We start from the raw sequence: 22,787 nt of genomic DNA on the forward strand, positions 1-22,787 counted from the left end.
CTTGGAAAAAAATGAAACAAGATCCTTTCACGCTGCATGTAGATCTAATTGTTTAGGTACAACGATTTGACCTGAGGACCCTAACAAAATATGTAGTGGCAAAACACTTCTGATTTTGTGTAATTATGCAATGTGATGCCAGGCTGTATGGACCACAAGATCCTTTGATAATTTAATTGATTTATAGCAGTTGGAGTGTGAAAGATTGTGTTCATCTCCCTGAGATAGAGAGAAGAGCATAAGCAGATTTGCTTCACTTTTGTTGGGTGTCTAGCCAGAACTATTACATTGAGCTCTGGTTTCCTTAGTACAGGTTAGGTGGATTGACTATGCTAAATTGCCCACAATGTCCAGGGATGTGCTGGGTAGAGGGATTAGAGATGGGAGCTGCAGGGTTACAGGGATCGGGTCGGGAGTGTGGGTCTAGGTGGGATGTTCTTTATAGGGTCGGTGAGGACTCGATAGGCTGAATGGCCTGCTACACTGTAGGATTCTGTATTGACTTTGTATGACGAAACAATAATTTAAGTGCATTGTTCCGACTTTAATAAAGGTAGTCATTTGGAAAATGTTTGAGTCTGATGTTGGACTAGCCAAACTATAGTTCACTCTTTCCTCTAATAAAGGAGTGACATTTGCAAACTCCCAATGGGTGAGGACCATGGAACAATCTAGGGACTTTGGAAAGTCAACCAGCTCTTCATTTATTTCTGCAGCTACCATTTTTCAAATGATAAGGTTTAGGCCAGCTGGTCGAAAGTATCTCTCAGATTTTAGCTCCTTGAGCTTCCCCAACAATTTTGTCTGATGTTAGTTATTTTAAGTTACTCACTATTTTAAGTTTTCTGGCACAAAGATAGTCAATGCTTCCAATCCTCAGGCCTACTGGTATTCTTTGCCACACAGTAGCAGATTAAAAGAAGTGGTGTATAATCATGAACTTCCTTCGAAAGTCACAGTCCTTTCTTGCTGAATTTTTGCCTCAAAATGAAATTTATTTTTGTGGAGTATATTAAATTATTTATTAAATATTTTCCACTGGACTAAGATATGGGAATAAATAGACAATGTTTAAGTTTAGAGTTCTTGTTTGGATCATGCCCGTTTCAAACTTTATATGGAATTCAATTGCATTATGACCAATTTTCCCTTGAAGTTTTTTTTACTGTGAGATTACTAATTAAACCTGCGTCTTTGCACAAAACGAAATTTAAGATCACTTTATCCCTAGTTGCTTCCACAATGTATTGCTCAAGGAGCTGTTCAGCAGCATTCCATGAACTTAACTTGAAATAACATTTGTCAGTTTGATTTATGTCTACATGAAAATTGAATTCACCCATGATTAAGACATTGCCTTTGTTTAAAGCTCCAATTATTTCTTGCTTAATTCTCCCTTGAACAGCGTAATTCGGAGATGCCGGTGTTGGACTGGGTGTACAAAGTTAAAAATCACACAACACCAGGTTATAGTCCAACAGGTTTAATTGGAAGCACACTAGCTTTCGGAGCGTCGCTCCGAAAGCTAGTGTGCTTCCAATTAAACCTGTTGGACTATAACCTGGTGTTGTGTGATTTTTTAACTTTGAACAGCATAACCATTGTTATAAGACCTAATAAACTATTCCAGTACAGTTATCACACCCTTGTTATTTCTAATTTCGATTAGATTCATTTTCTGAACAAGATCCTTTCACGCTATTGTCATTGTCATCCTTACTTTGATCCTTGTGGCATTCCACTAGATAATCTTTAAATCACTTATTTGCCATCTGTATTTGCCTGAAGAAGGGCTCATGCCCGAAACATCGATTCTCCTGCTCCTTGGATGCTGCCTGACCTGCTGCGCTTTTCCAGCAACACATTTTCAGCATCTATATTAGTGACTTGGAGATGGGACAGTGAATGTTTCCAGATTTGTTTATTATACAAAAATAGGTGGGAGAGGTTGTTTTTTTTTTTGATGAGGATACAGGAATCTGCAAGGGAATATAGATGGGTTGAGTGAGTGAGGGGGGGAAAGAACCTGGCACTTGGTGTTTAATGTTGTAGAGTGTCAGATCATGCACTTTGGGAGGAATCAAAAACAATCTATATTATTATTTAAATGGAGGGACAGTGAGACATCAAAAAAATACAGCATGCAAGGATCTGGTTGATTTTGTGCTTGGAACACAGACAGCATGCAAGTCAGTATGAAAGAAAATTTAAATTTTGCCCATTTATTGATAGGCAGTTGGGAGTCTTAAAACTAGGAAGTCTTGTTATAACTGTATGTAGTGTTGATGAGGCTGTACTTGGAGTATTGTGAATGGTTTTGGTTCCTGGGTTTGAAAGACATATGATCATTGGAGGCAGTTCAAAAGAGCTTCACTAGACTAATTCCTAGGATGATGGGGTTGATTTGTCAAGAATGATGAAACAGTTTAGGCCATTATTCATTGCAGTTTAGAAGAATGAGGGGCAATCTTATGGAAAAATACATGATTTTATGGGAGCTTGACAAGAAAGCTATTTCAACTGGGGACATAATTATAAAGTAAGGGATGCTCATTTAAAACTGACATGCAAAGGAATGTCTGCTAGTGACAGTGAGTGTTGGGAGTCAGTTAGTTTCAAATGATGGCAATAGCATGGGTTCAATCCCCCACATCAGCTGAGGTTACCATGAAAGACTGTCCTATTCAACCTCACCCCTCGTCTGATGTAGTGACCCTCTGGTTAAACACCTACCATCTCTTGCTCATGTCCTCTGTCTTTTGCTTGCTTGCACCCTCTCTTGTTTTTGTTTCCCCTTTCACAATCTGTGTCTGAAAGAGCAGTCCAATGGTCCTCTGGTTTATGGCAACTTCATCTTGCACAAAGATAGTGAATGCTTGTCTGGAGAATTGTGTCCCTAGATCATTGATAGTATTTGGGGAGGAGGTAGATAGACTTTTGAAATAGTGCGTTCTTGATGAGTTTAAACCTGGTGAAGATCAGCCATGATCTTGGAGTCTGGGGGGCACACTTGGAAGGGCTGTACGCCTACTCCTATTTCTTAGGTTCTTGAATCAAGGCTATTCCTCTTTTTTTTTCCTTTTTTTGTCTTTTGGAAAGGTTACCTTGTATATAGGTCTCTAATGGTGATTAAATCTAAATTGTTCATTTGTTTGCCAATATTGGGGATTCAGATCAAGTGCCTTTTTTAAGTAATTATGTGGACATTATTTGCAGATGTACTACTACGACTGTTAAATTTTGTTCTTGCCCGTGTCTCGTTACCCAAGCTACTACATTGTTCTGTTGTTTTGAGTTTTCTCTTGAGATTTCTAAATTACCATTCAGCTGAATGCAGGTAAGAAGGAAAAGCAGGTTGAAATGTAGAAGGCTGGCGTTTCATTGAAATAAGCAATGAAGTCTAATGGAGAGCAGGAAAGGGAATTGAATTTGAGGATACTAACTTGTAGTTGTTGAATGCTGCTGTTCGTTGACTTCCAATTCCTCTTAACTATTTGGGAGCATCTACTAGTGATCTGTTCATGAGTGGGATTGGACCTGAGAGAGCAGATTGGCAGCCTGCCCTTTTACTCAAAGGTGGTGTATGAATTGAGGAAGATGGTTATGTAATGTACTTGCAATCGAGTACATTATTTACAGTATCTGGGGAATTGGCTTCAAATTGGACCACAATAGCTGGTGGAAATTTAAATTAGTATAATAAAATCTGGAATAAAAAGCTAGTCTGAGTATTGGCCATTGCAACCATCATTGTTGTGGAAAATTAATGTCTGATTCACTCATGTCCTTTTTTAAGGAAGGAAATCACCATCCTTCCTTGGTCTGGCCTACATGTGACACCAGATCCACTGTAATGTGATTGATCTTTAACTACTGTCTGAAGTGGGCAGGCAAGCCACCTGTTCGAGGGGAATTAGTGGTGTGTGACACATAGCATTCTTACCATTAACACTTACATCCCATGAAAGAATAAGAATGACAAGACCGCAGAAAATAACTTCTGAAACAAGATTATCTCAACAGTGGTCGTTAATTTTCTTTGCATGGGGTTAATCTAATGTGTGTGATCTAAATTTTTCTAAACATTTTATGCCTTTAGAGATGAAGAAAGAAACCAGTTTATTGGATAGCTCCATCTAAGTTAATCACCAAATCTTGAAAAATACTTGAAAACATTCAAACGTTTTGGGTTTGAGTTACAGGAAAGGCTGAATAAGCTTGGGGCTATTTTCCCTGAAGTATTGGAGGCTGAGGGCTGACCTTATAGAGGTTTATAAAGTCAGGAGCGGCATAGGCAAGGTGAATAGCCAAGGTCTTTTCCCCAGGATAGGGGAGTCCAAAACTAGAGGGCAAACGTTTAAGATGAAAGTGGAAAGATTTTAAAAGGGACCTAAGTGGTAACTTTTTCATACAGAAGGTGAAATGTATATGGAACAAGCTGCCAGAGGAAGTGCTACATGCAGGTACAGATACAAGATTTGAAAGGCATTTGGATAGGTGCATGGGTAAGACGGGCACAGAGGGATATGGGCAAATGGGACAAGTTCAGTTTAGGAAACAATGTCAGCATAGATGAGTTGGACTGAAAGGTCTGTTTCTGTGCTATATGATTCTTTCAGAATGCTTCCAGAAAATTAACCTGCAGAGCAGGGTTCTTTGATCTCTTTTACACTGACGAAAAGCATCAGATTTAAAGAATGTTTGTTTGTATGAGCCTAATTTATTCTTTAACTTGCATACAGTGATGTTGTCCTTGTCCCATACTTAACATACTACTTTTATTATATGCAGCGGTTTGCAGCCTCTACCTGCTATAGGAAATTCTGTTACAACTCTTTGCAACCATGTGTTTTTAAACAAGAATTTGAGAGGGTAGACTTGAAATCTAGAGTCCAAGTGTTGTTTTACAAATCACATTCATTCTTTGTATACTTGATCACATATTGTATTGCCAAATATTGCAGAATGTTTTGTTAGACCACTGAGAAGGTACTAAATGGCAACTGAAACAAAGCTACTTCATACATTTAACAGCAGAACTGAAGTCTTGATGCAGAATTGAGATATCAAGAATTTGGTTTGTAGTTGTGATTATGTCATGCAATCATAGATTTGTGAGTTCAAGTTCTACTCTTGGACTTTAACACGCCATTTAGCCAAGCATTTCAGTGAATGTGTATTATTGTTAGACATGCCATCTTTTGGATAAACATTAAACTGAAGACCACATTACAATAGGTCCCATGATTGGCTAGCACATCCTGTCATTCTATGTTTATCTACAACAGCACCAAAATAGTGCAACTACAAGAGCAAGTAGTATGTAAATTTATATTGTTGCATATTTATCTGCAGAATGGACTACAATTCAAAAATAATTCATTGATAGTTTTGTTTTAAAAAGTACGAAGTTCCTTTTTTTTCCAGTTAACTGATATCCTCATCTTTTGGAACAGAAATGGAAGAATTGACCATTGCCAAAGGTAGAAGACAGAGTGGTGATGGAGGGTTGTTTTTCAGACTGGAAGCCTGCAACCAGTGGAGTGTCACAAGGACCGGTTATTTATATAAATGATTTGGATGTGAGCATCAGAGGTATAGGTAGTAAATTTGGAGATGACACCAAAATTGGAGGTGTAGTAGACACCAAAGAAGATTACCTTTGATTACAACGGCATCTTGATCAGATGGGCCAATGGGCTGAGAAGTGGCAGATGGAATTTAATTCAGATAAATGTGAATTATTGCATTTTGGGAAAGCAAATCTTAGCAGGACTTATACACTTAATGGTAAGGTCCTAGGGAGTGTTGCTGAACAAAGAGACTATGGAGTGCAGGTTCATAGCTCCTTGAAAGTGAAGTCACAGGTTGGTAGGATAGTGAAGAAGGCATTTGGTATGCTTTCCTTTATTGGTCAGAGTATTGAGTACAGGAGTTAGGAAGTCATGTTGCAGCTGTACGGGACTTTGGTCAGGCCACCTCTGGAATATTGCATGCAATTTTGGTCTCCTTCCTATTGGAAGGGTGTTGTGAAACTTGAAAAGGTTCAGAAAAGATTTACAAGGATGTTGCCAGCATTGGAGACTTTGAGCTACAGGGAGAGGCTGATTTTCCCTGGAGCGTCAGAGGCTGAGAGGTGACCATATAGAAGCTTATAAAATCATGAGAGGAATAGATAGGGTAAATAGACAAGGTCTTTTCCCTGGGGTGGAGGAATCCAGAACTAGAGGGCATAGGTTTAGAGTGAGGTGGGGGGGAAAGGACATAAAAGAGACCTGAGGGGCAACTTTTTCACGCAGAGGGTAGTACGTGTATGGAATGAGCTGCTAGAGGAAGTGGTGGAGGCTGGTACAATTGCAACATTTAAGAGGCATCTGGATGGGTATATGAATAGGAAGGATTTGGAAGGATATGGGCCAGGTGCTGGTGGGTGGGACTAGATTGAGTTGGGATATCTGATCGGCATGGACTACTTGGACCAAAGGGTTTAGTTCCATGCTGTATGTCTCTATGCCTTTATGATCAGGTAAAGATAAAGTCCCAGAGGACCATAAGACTACTCTATCTTCAGAGAGGGACAACTGGTGATGGTTTAACTTGAGTGTTACCACATCTCAGGCAAGGGGGTGCCAGTACAGAAATTAAACATCTATTGGCATGATTTTGCATTGCAAACCAGCCATGCATCCAACTGGGCGAACTGAACTCTATGGTCAGATAACCCTTGATGAAAAATAAATATCCGTGAACAGAACTATGGTTTAGGTGTCCTGCTGTAACCTCTGGGTGAAAATGTTCTTTCTCAATTCAGTCCTAAATCCGCTTCCCCCTAATTTTAAAGCTAAGACCTCTTGTCTTAGTTTCACCTGCCAGTTTCATCCTCTCGACTTCTATCCTATCCCCTGCCTAATTTTATATCTTTCTATAAGATTCCTCCCTCAGTCTTCTAAATTACAATGAATATAATCCCCGTCTACTCAGTCTCTTCTCATAAACCAAACCCCTCAACTCTGGAATCAACCTAGTGAGCCTCCTCTGTACGTCTTCTAGTGTCAGTACATCCTTTCTCAAGAAGAATAAAACTACATGCAGTACTCTAGGTGTGGCTTCACCAGCATCCTACACGGCTGCAACATCATGTCCCTAGTTTTAAACTCAATCTCTTCAAAAATGAAGGACAAAATTCCATTTTCCTCCTTAATTACCTGTGGCACCAGCAGAGCAACCTTCTGTGATTCGTGCACAAGGACACCCAGGTCCCTCTGCAGAGCAACACGCAGCATTTTTTTTTAACCATCCTATGACTCTGTAATAGTCCTTTTTACTGTTATTATATCAAAATGGATGATTTCACATTTATTAACGTTGTACTCCCATCTGTCCGATCTTTGCCCACTCACCTTAAACTATCTATGTCTCTTTGCAAAATTACACTCTGTAATAGTCCTTTTTACTGTTATTATATCAATGGATGATTTCACATTTATTAACGTTGTACTCCCATCTGTCCGATCTTTGCCCACTCACCTTAGTTTATCTATGTCTCTTTGCAAAATTACACAGTCCTCTGCAGACTTTGCTCTACCACTCACCTTCGTGTCTTCTGCAAACTTTGGTACCCTACACGTGATGCCCAACTCCAAATCATCAATGGAAATTGTCAATATTTGCCAACACTGATCCCTGAGGTACATTACTAGTCACTACCAACCAGAAAAGCACTCATGTATCCACACTTTGCTTACTGTTAGTTAACCAATCCTCTATCTGTGCCAATACATTGCCCATAACACCATGCATCTTTGTCTTCTGCAGCAGTCTTTTCTGCAGCATCTTCTCGAATGCCTTTTGGAAATCTAGATATACCACATTTACTGGGTCCCCATTGTCCACTATGCTCATAATGCTATCCTTGGTGACATCATCCAAAAGCAAAGCTTTCATTTTCCAATATCAACTGGTACATAACCCTATGACACAACTCTTGAAAGAGGTGGTCACTCCTCAGACACAGGATAGGGACATGGAAATGTGTTGCTGGAGAAGCGCAGCAGGTCAGGCAGCATCCAGGGAACAGGAGAATCGACGTTTCGGGCATTAGCCCTTCTTCAGGAATCCTGAAGAAGGGCTAATGCCCGAAACGTCGATTCTCCTGTTCCCTGGATGCTGCCTGACCTGCTGCGCTTCTCCAGCAACACATTTCCATCTCTGATCTCCAGCATCTGCAGACCTCATTTTCTCTTCACAGGATAGGGACAGCTGGGTTACAGTCAGGGGGAGCAAAGGGAACCAACAGAGAGAGCAGGGATCCCCTTGGCCACTTCCCTCAGCAATAAGTATACCCTTTTGGATACTGCTGGTGGGGAAGGCCTACTGGGGGGAAGCCATAGTTGTCAGGTCTCTGGCACTGTGGCTCAGAGAAGGGGGCAAATAGAAAAGCGCTATTGGCAGGGGACTCAATAGTTAGACGGATTGGCAGGAGATTTTGTAGTCAGGAACAGGACTCCCGGAAGGTATGTTGCCTCCCTGGTGCCAGGATCCAGGATGTTGCCGATCGGGTTTACAGGATTCTGAAGGGGGAGGGGGAGCAACCAGAAATCGTGGTACATATTGGCACCAAAGATATAGCCAGGAAAGGGATTGAGGATCTGAAAAGTAACTACAGAGAGCTAGGTTGGAAGCTGAAGAGCAGGATGAGTAGAGTAGCAATCTCGGGTTTGCTACTAGTGCCACGAGATGGTGGGGAACTGTCAGTGCATGCAGCTTAACACATGGCTGCGAGGCTGATGCAGGAGGGAGGGCTTCAGATACCTAGACCATTGGGATACCTTCAGGGGAAGGTGGGACCTGTACATGAAGGACGGGTTGCACCTGAACTGGAGGGGCACAAATGTTCTGTGTGGGAAATTTGCTTGTGTGGTTTGGGAGGGTTTAAACTAGTTTGGCAAGGGGGTAGGAATCAGCTACATATCTGGGAGGGGGACAGTTTTAGATGGGGCAGTGACAGGATGTAATGAATCTATCTGGAAGGTTTCTCACATGATGAAACCAAGGGATCGGTAGAAGTGTTTCTGCTTTAACGCAAGGAGTGCCGGAAATAAGAGTGATGAACTTAGAGCATGGATCAATACTTGGGGCAATGATGTTGTGGCTATAATGGAGATGTGGGTTTCACAGGGGCGGGAAAGGTTGCTAGATGTTCCAGGGCTTAGACTAATTAAAAAGAACAGGGTGGAAAAAGAGGAGGGGGTGTAGCATTGCTAATCAGAGAGTGCATCACAACTACAGAAACAAAGGTTGTTGAGGAAGGTTCGTCTACTGAGTCAGTATGGGTAGAAGTTGGGAACAGCAAGGGTGCAGCCACGTCATTGGGAGTTTTCTACAGATCACCTAATAGCGATAGAGAGATTGAAGAACTCCTAGGCCGGCAGATTTTGGAAAAATGCAGATGTAGCAGGGTTGTTGTTTTGGGTGATTTCAACTTTCCCGATGTCGACTGGAACCTCCTTTAGTGTAGATGGTTTGGATGGAGCCATTTTTGTCAGGTGTGTTCAGGAGGGTTTCCTTATGTAGACAGGCCAATGGATTTGGTGCTCGGTAATGAGCCAGGACAGGTGTCAGATCTCGCAGTGGGAGAACACTTTAATGACAGTGACCACAACTGCCTCATGTTTACCATAGCCTTGGAAAGGGTAAGGAGTAGTTACCAAGGGAAGATATTTAATTGGGGAAAAGGAAATTATGACCCGATCAGACAGGAGTTGGGAAGTACAGACTGGGAGCAATTGTTCCACAGAAAGCACACAGCAAACATGTGGAGACTGTTTAAGGAGCAGTTGTTGCAAATGATGCACAAATTTGTTCCTCTGAGTCAGGTAAGAGGGGGTAAGATTAAGGAGCCTTGGATGATAAGAACAGAGGAGCTTCTCGTCAAAAGGAAGAAGGCAGCTTATGTCAAGTGAAAGAAGCAAGGATTTAGCACCGCTTTAGAGGATTACAGGCTTGCTGGAAAGGAGCTCCGATATGGTCTGAGGAGAGCCAGGAGGAGGCATGAAAACGACTTGGCAGGAAGGATTAGGGAGAACCCAAAGGCATTTTTCTCAACATGAGGAATAAGAGGATGATCAGGGAGAAGGTAGGGCCGATCGGGGATAGTGTAGGGCACATGTGCATGGAGCCTGAGCAGATAGGGGAAGCCCTAAGTGAGTTATTTTTTGTTTGCTTCGGTTTTCACTAAGGAAAGGGACCTTGTTGTGAATGAGAACTTTGAGGAGCTGGGTTACAAGTTTGAACAGATCAAGATTGATGAAGGTTATGTGCTGGGAATTTGGCAAACCATTGAGCTTGATAAATCCCCAGGGCCAGAACAGATTTATCCTAGGTGGCTCCGAAAGCGAGAAGGAGGTTGCTCAGCTGCTGGCGAAGGTCTTGCTTCCTCACACTGCACGGGAGCCGTACTGGAGGATTGGAAGGAGGCGAATGTTCTTCTTTTCAAGAAGGGTAATAGGGAAATCCCTGGCAATTACAGAGCAGTCAGTCATATGTCTGTGGTCAACAAGGTTTTGGAAAGAATTCTGAGGGATAAGATTTATGACTATTTGGAAAAGCGTAGCGTGATTAAAGGTAGTCAGCATGGCTTTGTGAGGGACAGGTCATGCCTCACTAATCTTATTGAGTTCTTTGAGGAGGTGACAAGACAGGTCGAGCAGTGGATGTGGTGTATATAGACTTCAGCAAGGCATTTGGTAAGGTTCCCCGTGGTAGGCTCATTCATAAAGTCAGGAGGTATGGGATACAGGGAGATTTGGCAATCTCGATTCAGAATTATTTGGCTGACAGAAAGCAGAGAGTGGTTGTAGGTGGAAAGTATTTTTGCCTGGAAGTCAGTGTTGAGTGGTGTCTTGCAGGGCTGTGTTCTTGAGCCTCTGCTCTTAGTAGTTTTTATAAATGACTTCGATGAGGAGGTTGAGGGTGGGTTAGTAAATTTGCAGATGACGCAAAGGTTGGTGGTGCCGTTGATAGTATCGAGAGCTATTGCATGCTGCAGCGTGACATAGACAGGATGCAGAGCTGGGCTGAGAAATGGCAGATGGAGTTCAACCTGAATACATGTGAAGTGATGCATTTTGGAAGGTCGAACTCAAATGCTAAATATAGGATTAAAGACAGGTTTCTTGGTGTTATGGAGGAACAGAGGGATCTGGGTGTTCAAGTACATAGATCCCTCAAAGTTGCCACCCAAGTGGATCGGGTTGTTAAGAAAGCATATGATGTTTTGGCTTTCGTTAACAGGGGGATCGAGTTTAAGAGCTGCGAGGTATTGCTACAGCTCTACAAGTCTCTGGTGAGACCACACTTGGAATATAGTGTCCAGTTCTGATTGCCCTACTATAAGAAAGGTACAGAAGCTTTGAAAAGGGTGCAAAGAAGGTTTACCAGGATGCTGCCTGAATTGGAGGGCTTCTCTTATGAAGAGAGCTTTAGTAAATTCAGACTTCTCTCTCAGGAGAGAAGGAGGAAGAGAGGTGACCTGATTGAAGTATACGAGGTAATGAGAGGCACGGATAGAGTCAATAGCCAGAGACTTTTCCCCAGGGCCAGATTGACTGGCACGAGGGGTCATAGTTTTAAGATATTAGAAGAAAGGTATAGGGGGACGTCTGAGGTAGTTTCTTTACGCAGAGTGTTGTGAATGCATGGAATGTGTTGCTGGTGGTGGTGGAAGTAGAGTCATTAGGGACATTTAAATGACTACTGGACATGCACAAGGACAGCAGTGAATTGAGGTGTGCGTAGGTTAGATTATTTTACTTTACATTGGGATTAATCCTTGGCACAATATTGTGGGCCGAAGGGCCTGTTCTGTGCTCAACTCTTCTATGTTCTTGAAACCCATATTTTTGCTAAATTAGCTAATTTGACTTGCAGTACTATGCAGAAGTTTCATCCAGTGAAATATTGGGAAGACTAACTCTGTCTCGCACGTATAACTCATGTCTTTTGGAAATAAACCTTTAGTTGTAGGAGTATGACTTTTTTAGGTTGGTAAAATGGTACCACTATTTAAGAAAGCTAATAAGCTAAAGCCAGGAAACTATAGACCAGTTAGCTTGACATCAGTGGTGGGCAAGTTGTTGGATGGAATCCTGACAGGATTTGTGTATTTAGAAAGGCAAAGCCTGATTAAAGATAGTCAACATGGCCTTATGTGTGGGAAATCATCTCTCACTAACTTGATTGAGTTTTTTGAAGTAACAAGGATTGAAGGCAGAGGACATGACCTATATGGATTTCAGTAAGGTGCTTGACAAGGTACCACATGGTAGACCAGTTAGCAAAGTTAGATCACATAGAGTACAGGGAGAACTAGACATTTGGATACAGAACTGGCTCGAAGGTAGAAGACAGAGGGTAGTGGTGGAGGGTTCCTTTTCAAACTGGAGGCCTGTGACTAGTGATATGCCATAAGGATTGGTGCTGGGTCCACTACTTTTCGTCATTTATATAAATGATTTGGATGTTAACATAGGAGGTATAGTTAGTAAATTTGCAGATGACACAAAATTGGAGATGTAGTGGACAGTGAAGAAGGTTGCCTCAGTACAGCGGGATCCTGATCAGATGGGCCAATGGGTGGAGGAGTGGCAAATGGAGTTTAATTTAGATAAATGTGAAATGCTGCATTTTGGAAAGGCAAATCAGGGCAGAATTTGTACATTTAATGGTAAGGGAGTGTTGCTGAACAAAGAGACCTTGGAGTGCAGGTTCATAGTTCCTTGAAAGTGGACTCTCAGCTCAACAGGGTAGTGAAGAAGACGTTTGATATGTTTGCCTTTATTGGTGAGTGCATTGAGTATAGGAGTTGCGAGGTCATGTTGTGGCTGTGCTGGACATTGGTTAAGCCACTATTGGAATGTTGCATGCAGTTCTGACCTCCCTGCTTTCGGAAGGATGTTGTGAAACTTGAAAGAGTTCAGAAAGATTTACAATGGTCTTGCCAGGATTGGAGGATTTGGGCTACAGGGGGAGGATGAATAGTCTGGGGCTGTTTTCCCTGAAGCATCAGAGGCTGAGGGATGACCTCGCAGAGGTTTATAAAATCATGAGGGGCATGAATAGGGAAGGTCTTCTCCCCAGGGTAGAGGAGTGCAGAACTAGAGGGTTATGGTGAGAGGGGAAAGATTTAAAAGGGTTCTAAGGGGCAACATTTTCACGCAGAGGATAGTGAGTGTATGGAATGAGCTGCCAGAGGAAATGGTGGAGGCTGGTACAATTACAACATTTAAAAGGCATCTGGATGGGTATATGAATAGGAAGGGTTTAGAGGGATATGGGACTAGATTTACTTAGGATATCTACTTAGGATGTTGGCACAGTGACTCAGTGGTTAGCACTGCTGCCTCACAACACCAGAGACTGGGTTCTTTTCCCACCTTGGGTGACTGTCAGTGTGGAGTTTTCACATTCTCCCCATGTTTGTGGGGGTTTCCTCCAGGTGCTTTGGTTTCCTCCCACATCCAAAGATGTGCAGGTTAGGTGAATTGGCCGTGCTGAATTACCCATAGTGTTCAGGGATGTGGAGGATAGGTGCATTAGTCAGGGGTAAATGTAGGGGAATAAATTTGGGTAGGTTAGTCTTTGGCATGTCGGTGTGATCTTGTTGGGCCAAATGGCCTGTTGCCATACTGTAGATAATCTAATCAATTCTAATCTGGTTGGTGTGAATGAGTTAGACCGAAGGGTCTTTTCATTGCTGTATATCTCTATGGCTCTATGACACTAAATTTAAGATTTTAAATGTAAGATAAATGGGAACACCTGGTTGAGGAACTAATAAACAGCTCTAAGGTAATTATTGTTTAATCAATAGGAGGGTGAAAGCCATGAAGATAACAGGTACCCTTCATTTAGCTGGATATCTGTAGACAGTAAACATGTTAAAAATTGCATTAGCTTAATAAATTTAAAATGTTCAGAAGGACCTCTGGGCTAAATGGCCTGTTTTTAGAAGCTAAAAGTTAATTTATATAAGAATCACCTAAATATTCCAATTAACCTCTACCACAGGAATAAGTGATTCAGAGTGGAGCCATGATTGGAATTCTGGGAAGTTATCTGTGGGGTTTTCTAGTAGAGTCATGCAGTCGTAGATGTACAGCACAGAAACAGACCCGTCCATCCTGACCTTCATAGAGTCCCATTTGCCAACACTTGGCCCATATCCCTCCAAACCCTTCCTATTCATATATCTTTCCAGATGTCTTTTAATCATTGAAATTATTCCAGCCTCCACCACTCCCTCTGGCAGCTTATCTCATTCACGCACCACCCTCTGTGTGAAAGAGTTGCCTCTTAGGTCCCTTTTTAAATTGTTCCCTTCTCACCTTAGACCTATGCCCTCTAGTTCTGGGCTCCCCCACGCTAGGGAAAATACCTTGTCTATTTATCCTATCCATGCCCTTCATGATTTTATAAACCTCTATGCAGTCACCTCTCAGCCTCTCCCTGTAGCTCAAATCCTCCAACCCTGGCACTATCCTTGTAAATCTTTTCTGAACCCTTTCAAGTTTCACAACATCTATCTAATGATAGGAGGGAGACAAGAATTGCATGCAGTATTCCAAAAGTGGCCTAACCAATGTCCTGTACAGCCACAAAATGACCTCCCAACCCCTATACTCAATACTCTAACCAATAAAGGAAAGTATACTAAACACTAGCTTCACTATCCTATCAACCTGAGGCTCCACTTTCAAGGAGCTATGAACTTGCACTCCAAAATCTCTTTGTTCAGCAACACTCCCCAGGACCTTAACATTAAGTATTTAAGTCCTGTCCTGATTTGCCTTTCCAGAAAGCAGCATTTCACATTTTATCTATGTTAAACTCCATTTGTCACTCCTCAGCCCATTGGCCAATCTGATCAATATCCTTTATACTCAGAGGTAACCTTTTTTGCTGTCCACTACACTTCCAATTTTGGTGTCATCTGCAAACTTACTAACTATACCTCCTATGTTCACATAAATTATTTGGATATCAATGACAAAGTAGTGAGCGCAGCACCAATCTTTGTGGCACAATACTGGTCACAGGCTTCCAGTCTGAAAAGCAACCATCCACCACTTCTACCTTTTGAGCCAGTTTTATATTCAAATGGTTAGTTCTCTCTGTATTCCATGAGATCTAACTTTGCTACCCTGTCTACCATGAAGAACCTCGTCGAACACCTTACTGAAGTCCATATAGATCATGTCCACTACTCTACCGTCATCAATCCTCAATTAGTTCTTCAAAAAACTCAATCAAGTTGGTGAGAGCTTTCCCATGCACAAAGCCATGTTGACTATTCCTAATCAGCCCTTGCCTTTCGAAATATGTGTAAATCCTGTCCATCAGGATTTCCTCCAACAACTTGCCCACATCTGATGTCAGGCTCATCTGTCTATAGTTCCTTGGCTTTTCCTTCGCACCTTTCTTAAACAGTGGCACCACATTAGCTACCCTCCAGTCTTCCAGCACCTCCTCACCTATGACTATTGATGATACAAATATCTCAGCAAGGGGCTCAGCAATCACTTTCCTAGCTTCCCACAGAGTTCTAGGGTACACCTGATCAAGTCCTTGGGATTTATCCACCTTTATGTTTTAAGACATCCAGTACCACTACCTCTGTAATATGGATATTCTTCAAGATGTCACCATCCGTTGCCCCACATTCCATATCTTCCACGTCCTTCTCTACAGTAAACACTGATGCAAAATACTTGTTTAGTATCTCCCCCATCTCCTATGGTTCCACACATGGGCAGCCTTGCTTATCTTTGAAGGGCCCTATTTGCTCCCTAGTTACCCTTTTGTCCTTTAATGTTTTTATGTGATCCATTTGGATTCTCCTTAACCCTATTTGCCAAAGCTATCTTATGTCCCCTTTCTGCCCTCCGGATCTTCCCTCTTAAGAATACTCCTACTGTCTTTGTGCTCTTCTAAGGATTTACTCGATCTCTGCTGTCTCTACCTGACATATACTTTCTTTTTCTTAACCAAAGCTCAATTTCTCTAGTCATCCACCAACTACACCAACCAGCCTTGCTCTTTACCCTAACAGAAATATACTGTCTCTGGACTTTCGTTGTCTCATTTTTTGAAGGCCTCCCATTTTCCAGCCATCCCTTTTACCTGTGAACATCTGCCCCCAATCAATTTTTGAAAGTTCTTGCCTAATACTGTCAAAATTGGCTTTCTTCTTATTTAGAACTTTAACTTTTAGATGGTCTATGCTTTTCCATCACTATTTTAAAACTAATAGAATTATGGTCGCTGGCCCCAAAGTGCTCCCCCACTGACCCCTCAGTCACCTGCCCTGCCTTATTTCCCAAGAGTAGGTCAAGTTTTGCACCTTCTCTACCAGGTACATCCACATACTGAATCAGACAATTGTCTTGTACACACTTAACAACTCCTCTCCATCTAAACCCTTAGCATTATGGTAGTCCCAGTCTTTGTTTGGAAAGTTAAAATCCCCTACCATCACCGCCCTATTATTTTTACAGATAACTTAGATCTCCTTACAAGTTTGTTTCTCAATTTCTCTCTTACTATTTGGGGGCTCTGTAATCCCACTAATGTGATCATTCCTTTCTTATTTCTCAGTTCCACCCAAATAACCTTCCCTGGATGCATTCCCAGAAATATCCTCACTTAATGCAGCCGTAATGCTATCCCTTATCAACAGCAACAAACCCCCTCCTGTCTTGCCCCCCCTCCCTTTCTATCTTCCTGTAGCACTTGTATCCTGAAACATAAGCTGCCAGTCCTGTCCACCCCTGAGCCACGTCTCTAATTGCTATGATATCCCAGTCCCATGTTCCTAACCATGCCCTGAGTTCATCTGCCTTCCCTTTCAGCCTCTTGCATTGAAATAAATGCAGTTTAATTTATCACTCGTTCTTTGCTTTGTTTGTGCCTGCCCTGACTCTTTGACTCGCTCCTTTTTCCAACTGTACCAGTCTTACCAGTCAAACCCCCCCCCACACCCCCACCTTCTTAGTTTAAATCCTCCTGAGCAGCTTTTATAAATCTCCCTGCCAGTATGTTAGTCCCCTTCCAATTCAAGTGCAATCCATTCTCCTTGTCCAGCTCACTTCTACCCCAGAAGAGACTCCAATGATCCAAAAATGTGAATCCTTCTCCCCTGCACCAACTCCTCATCTGCTTTTTCCTTCTATTCCTGCCCTGACTACCTCGTAGCACCAGGAGTAATCCAAATATTACTGTGCTTGAGGACCTCCTTTTTAAATTCCTGCCTGGTTTTCTATATTCTCCCTTCAGAATCTCATCCTTTCTCCTTCCTATGGTTTTAGTTCCAATGTGTACAATGACCTCCTGCTCGTCCCTGTCCCCTTTTTGAGAACATACTGCACCCTCTCTGAGATATCCTTGATCCAACACACCAGCATTAGTTTTTGTTGCTGGCCGCAGAAACTTCTCTTTGTGCCTCTGACTAGAGAGTCCCTTATTACACTCGATCGCTTGTAGCCTGACGTACCCCTCATTACATTAGAGCCATTCTTGGTGCCAGAAACTTAGCTGTTCGTGCTACACTCCCCTGAGTGTCCATCACCCCTAAATTTTCCAAAGCAACATACTTGTTTGAGATAGGGATAGCCACAGGCGACTCCTGCACTACCTGCCTCTCTCTCCTACCTTTTCCTGGAGTTAACCCATCTACCTGACTTTATATGCAGCTTTCTTCTCTTACTATAACTACCATCCATCACATCCCCTCGCTCCTGTAAATTTCTTATTGCTTCTAACTTCCGATCCATGCAAGATTTGCAACCAAAGACACTTTGTGCAGACAATCATCAGTAACGTAGAAACTGTCCCTAAATTCCCACATCTGACATGAAGAGCACATCACTCTACTAAAGTTCCTCCATTAGACTGGATGTATATCTCCGGCCAGAATCTCAGAAAATAACCACTAGTTGTTAGTTGTTGCATTTTTCTTCTGACAAAAGGCCAAATGAGGTGATGGTCATCTCTTCTTGAATGGCTAGCCCTTAAATCCTTTGGAACTTTCCCTCAGTGAACCTATGGAGATGTTGGGAGTATGAGTGCCAGAACTTGGGACTTCCTGCTGTAGAACAGCAAAGGCAAGAAGAGCTTATGCCCGAAACGTTGATTCTTCTGCTTGGATGCTGCCTGACCTACTGTGCTTTCCAGCGCCACGCTTTTTGACTCTGACCTCCAGTATCTGCTGTCCTCCCTTTCTCCAAGAAGATAGCAAAATATGAACCAAAGAAAGTAATTTCATCTTTTGTCACCAGACCTGTTCAGTCACAGATTCTCCTAATCTATGTAGTCTCCTTGACATGTGCAATTGTAATGACTTACTGCTTTGAATTAGACATAAATAGCATTTTTGGTTGAGTTTTCAATTTGAATCATTTATATCACTTTTGCCTTATAACCAGAGTTTAACACACAAATTGTCCTTTCAAATATTGCAATTTTGTCAGTCTATTAGATTTCACTTATTGGGCTGATAAATTGATCTTTGACAGAAGCTTCAGACAATTGTGAGACATGGTGGCTCAATGGTTAGCACTGCTGCATCACAGTGCCAGGAACCTGGATTCGAGTCCAGGCTTGGGTGTCTGTCTGTCTATGTCAGGCTTGTTCTCCCCGTGTTTGTGTAGGTTTCTGACAGGTGGTTCGGTTTCGTCCCACAGTTCCAAAATGTTCAGGTTAAGTGGATTGCCCATTCGAAATTGTCCTGTGGTGTCTCGAGGTATGCAAGCTCGGTGGATTAGCTGTGGTCATAGTGAGCTTTGAGAAGATTTGTGGTGAAGTCACTTCCGGTTCCTTTTCTCAGGGGTGGTAGATGGGGTCTAACTCGGTGTTTGTTGATAGAGTTCCGGTTGGAATACCATGCTTCTAGGAGTTCTTGTGCGTGTCTTTGTTTGGCTTGTCGTAGGATGGATGTGTGCATTCCAACCGGAACTCTATCAACTCCATCGAGTTAGACCCCATCTATCACCCCCTGAGAAGAGGAACCGGAAGTGACTTCACCATAGGAAATAACATCACCAACCCAAACATATAAATGGAAAGCAGGAATTTCCAGCAGTGCTTCGCCTGAGGCCCAATGAAGATGTTACCCAGTAGGGTGATGAAACGCCTGAAAATGAACCTTCAAATTCAGCAAGCAAACCTACATCCATAGCCATGGTAAATTTGGGGCTTTGGGGATAGGGTGAGGTACTGAGTCTGCGAGGAATGCTTTTTGGAGGATCGATGCAGGACTCGATTGTCTGAATAGCCTCTGTCCTTACTGTAGGGATTCTATAATTAACCTTTCTAACAATATTTGTATTCACAGACTTATTCTCTTTTTTTTTTTGGAAAGTAGTGTACTATATAAAGTACTTACATTTTGTTGTTCTTTATTAACAGAACGTGCTACAGATGGATCCCTGCAGACTGAAGATTGGGCCCTGAACATGGAAATTTGTGATATTATTAACGAAACTGAAGAAGGGTAAGAATTAAATAGGGAAAGTATTAAATCTTTGAATAAAAGTATTAACTATTTGGTAAAAGGAGCAGATCATAAAGTACCTAAGTGAGGCAATTGATTAACTGCTGTGGTCTTTCTCAGCGTTTCAAAAACCTGATGGAATTCAATGTGCTCCAATTTGGGTATATTTTATATTTCACATGAATATTGTTTCCTCTGGGGTTGAGAACAATATTTCAAGAGTTACATTACTATAGATTGGCCATCCGTCCAATTTTGAGTAGAGGTCTAGTTTTTGATTGAGTTGATTGCGCAAATGTAAAATAAGCTTTTTTAAAAATCAGTTCAAGGGAAATGGGCATCATGGGCTAGGCTGACATTTATTGCTCAGAGATCAGTTACAAATCAACCACATTGCTGTGGATCTAAAGTCACATGTAGGGTAGGCCAGACCAGGAAAGGATTGTTGATTTCCTTCCATAAAGGAATGCGTGAACTAGGTATGTTTTACAACAATCAACAATGGCTACATGGTCACTATTGGTGTTTGTTCATTTGAATTGAAATTTTACTGTCTGTGTTGATGGTATTCAAGCCCATGCCCCCAGACCATTGGCTTGAGTGTTCTTGATTACTAGCTTAGTGACGCTGTCACTATGCCACCACCTTATCTTACCTATTGTGTTTTTTTACCTCCTGACACTTTTTAAGTTCAAAGCTGTCAACCAAAAACTGGGAAACTTCAATCAGATCCCTCTCATAATTTGATCCTTGGAGTCCAGACATTCTAGTAAATCCACATTATGCTGCCTCCAAGGCCAGTATATGTTTCCTGAGGTATGGTGCCTAAAACTTCTCAAACTATTCCAAATTTGCTCTGCACTCTTATTGACTTCTCAGGAATGCTACCTACTAATCTGATGGCTCACTTTCCAGCAAAATATTATCCCAGTTGATCTGTCTTCATTATTCCCCTTTTCTGCCCAACCCATGAAATTTATTTGGCTTAATTTGTTTGTGTTTTATCTCTCCCTTATCTATAATAACTTGTACATCTCTCTTTACTTTGAGAAAGGGATCTGTGAGTTAACTACCAGGACTGCATCATCTACCTTTGGGAACTTTGTTCTTTTATGTGGCTCTTGGTGGAGAAGGGAGTGAGTTTTGAACTCCTTGGAGTTCAGGATTTCTACTGATTAGTCTGGCACGAGCTCAAGTGCACTCAGGATAGTTGGCATAGAAACCGGAGGAGCTGGCTGCTTCATTTTGTTAATTCAGAATACTTTGGGAACTGCATTTCTCCATTTTTTGGAACCCCTTCAGGTTTATCCACAAGGAATTAAAACTTGGGTAAAGTATTTGAGTATTGGCAGTGCATGTGCAATGTATCTTAGAAACAAAAGTCAGAATTGTTATTAAATTATTTTTTTAAAAAAAAGCTTTCTAAAAAGTGCTTTTCCCAAGTCCTTGAAAATAATTGTGATATTTCACTGAATATAAGAGTCTACGATTCTGGTTTCTTAAAACTTGCATCAAGTTTATTCCAGAAGTTGCTTACAAAGGCATGTTCAAGACCTTTGACATCCAACAGCAATTATGTATCATTGTTAATGCAAGTGCAGTGTGCATTTGGATCTTTTAGTCAAACTGCCTGAACCATGAATATCAGTCATATTTATCTGTCACTTGATGTCACTGGTGTATGTGAGCATAAAAAAAATCTTAGTTTTGAGGAAGTGATGAGTTGAACTGATAAAACTGAACTCTGGCTATCAATTATTTCCCTCACTAGAATTGTTTTAATACACGCTGCTTAGCAGAAGTAAGTCGCTTTCCTTAAAAGATGAAAATTTTCATTTTATAGGCCAAAGGATGCTATCAGGGCTCTGAAAAAAAGGCTGAGTGGAAATAAAAACTACCGTGAAGTAATGCTTGCTTTAACGGTGAGTTGGAAAAAAAACTGCTTTCCTGCATGTTTGAGAAATGTCTTGAAGTGTGTGACTTTTTTTGAAGGAGTTCTCACTGTTGCCATGTAGCAAACCAGTGATTAATATATCTATGGTTCTTACATGGGTCAATGAGGTGTATGGCTAATGAGTTGGTTTTTGATGATATTAGTTGAGGGGCAAACGATGGCTAGGCTATCAGGACGCTCTGAATTTATATTGAGTCGAGCCCTAGGATTTGTAACATTATAGTTGAACAAGTAGATGCTCATTGAAATAATGGAGTGTACTAATGTCCAGCCCACTTGCTGTTCCACAAGTGTGGGGAAAATATTTACTGCTTTTTATATGTGCAGATATCCCTTTCATTATACGTATGCTTAAATTCCAGTCAGCGATTCTATCTCCTCTCCAATTGTTTCAGCAGCTACAGTTTCTTCCCCCTCTTGCAATCATGTTTTAGCATTTGTTAGATAGCATGGGTCAGTACTTGTTTGGATACCAATTTCTTCTATTAAAGATGGGGAGAATGGTATCTATGCTCATCCATTGGTCTGTTTATCTGTTAAAAATACACCTCAAATTATTGGATGGAATGCAGTGAAACTTGTTACTACTTTTGATTGAATGCTGCTGACTGGGCCGGGATTTATTACCCATCCCCAGTTGTCCTTGAACCAAGGCTTGCTAGACCAATTCAGAGGGCGGGTAAGAGTCAACCACATTGCTGAGAATATTGAGTCAAATGTAGACAGGCAGTTTTCTTTCCCAACAGGACACTAGTGAACCACCTGGTTTTTATGACAACTGACAATGGCTTCATGGTCATCATTTGACTTTTAATCAAATGATGCACACCCCTATTTGACTTTTAATCCCAGGTTTATAGAGTCAGTTATGTGACACGGAAACAGACCCTTTGCTCTATCTTGTCTGTGCCAATCAGATATCCTAACCTGATCTAATCTAGCATTTGGCCCAATCCCTCCAAAGCCTTCCTATTCAAGTATCCATCCAGATGCTTTCTTAAATATCTGCCTCCACCATCCCCTCTGGTAGCTCATTCTATTCACGCACATCCCTCTGTGTGGAAAATGTTGTCCCTTTGGTCCCTTTAAAATCTTTCCCTACTCACGTTAAGCCTAGTTTTGGACTCCCCTGCCTTGGAAAAAAGACTTCAGCTATTCACCCATCTATATCCCTCACACCCTTATAAACAAGTTCACCACTCAGTCTGTGATGCACCACGGAATGGGTATAATGCCCCAGCCTATTCAGTCTCTCTTTACTGCATTAATTTACTCTGTATTCCACCA

The 22,787-nt window shown here is 41.7% G+C and overlaps 1 protein-coding gene across 7 annotated transcripts in view; it reads left to right on the forward strand.

The window, feature by feature from the left end:
* tom1l2 (target of myb1 like 2 membrane trafficking protein) overlaps positions 1-22,787 on the forward strand; it is a 64,639-nt gene that overhangs the window by 4,218 nt on the left and 37,634 nt on the right. For all 7 annotated transcript variants that reach the window (XR_006314801.1, XR_006314802.1, XM_043711797.1 and 4 more), the window contains exons 2-3: positions 19,462-19,546; positions 21,390-21,468. Coding sequence is in view for 5 of the 7 variants with exons in the window: in XM_043711797.1 (XP_043567732.1) it covers positions 19,462-19,546; positions 21,390-21,468 (164 nt within the window). In the remaining 2 variants the exon portion in view is untranslated. The remainder of the gene's footprint in view (positions 1-19,461; positions 19,547-21,389; positions 21,469-22,787) is intronic.

Source organism: Chiloscyllium plagiosum, chromosome 21 (genome assembly GCF_004010195.1).
Source record: "Chiloscyllium plagiosum isolate BGI_BamShark_2017 chromosome 21, ASM401019v2, whole genome shotgun sequence".
Classification (NCBI taxonomy): domain Eukaryota; kingdom Metazoa; phylum Chordata; class Chondrichthyes; order Orectolobiformes; family Hemiscylliidae; genus Chiloscyllium; species Chiloscyllium plagiosum.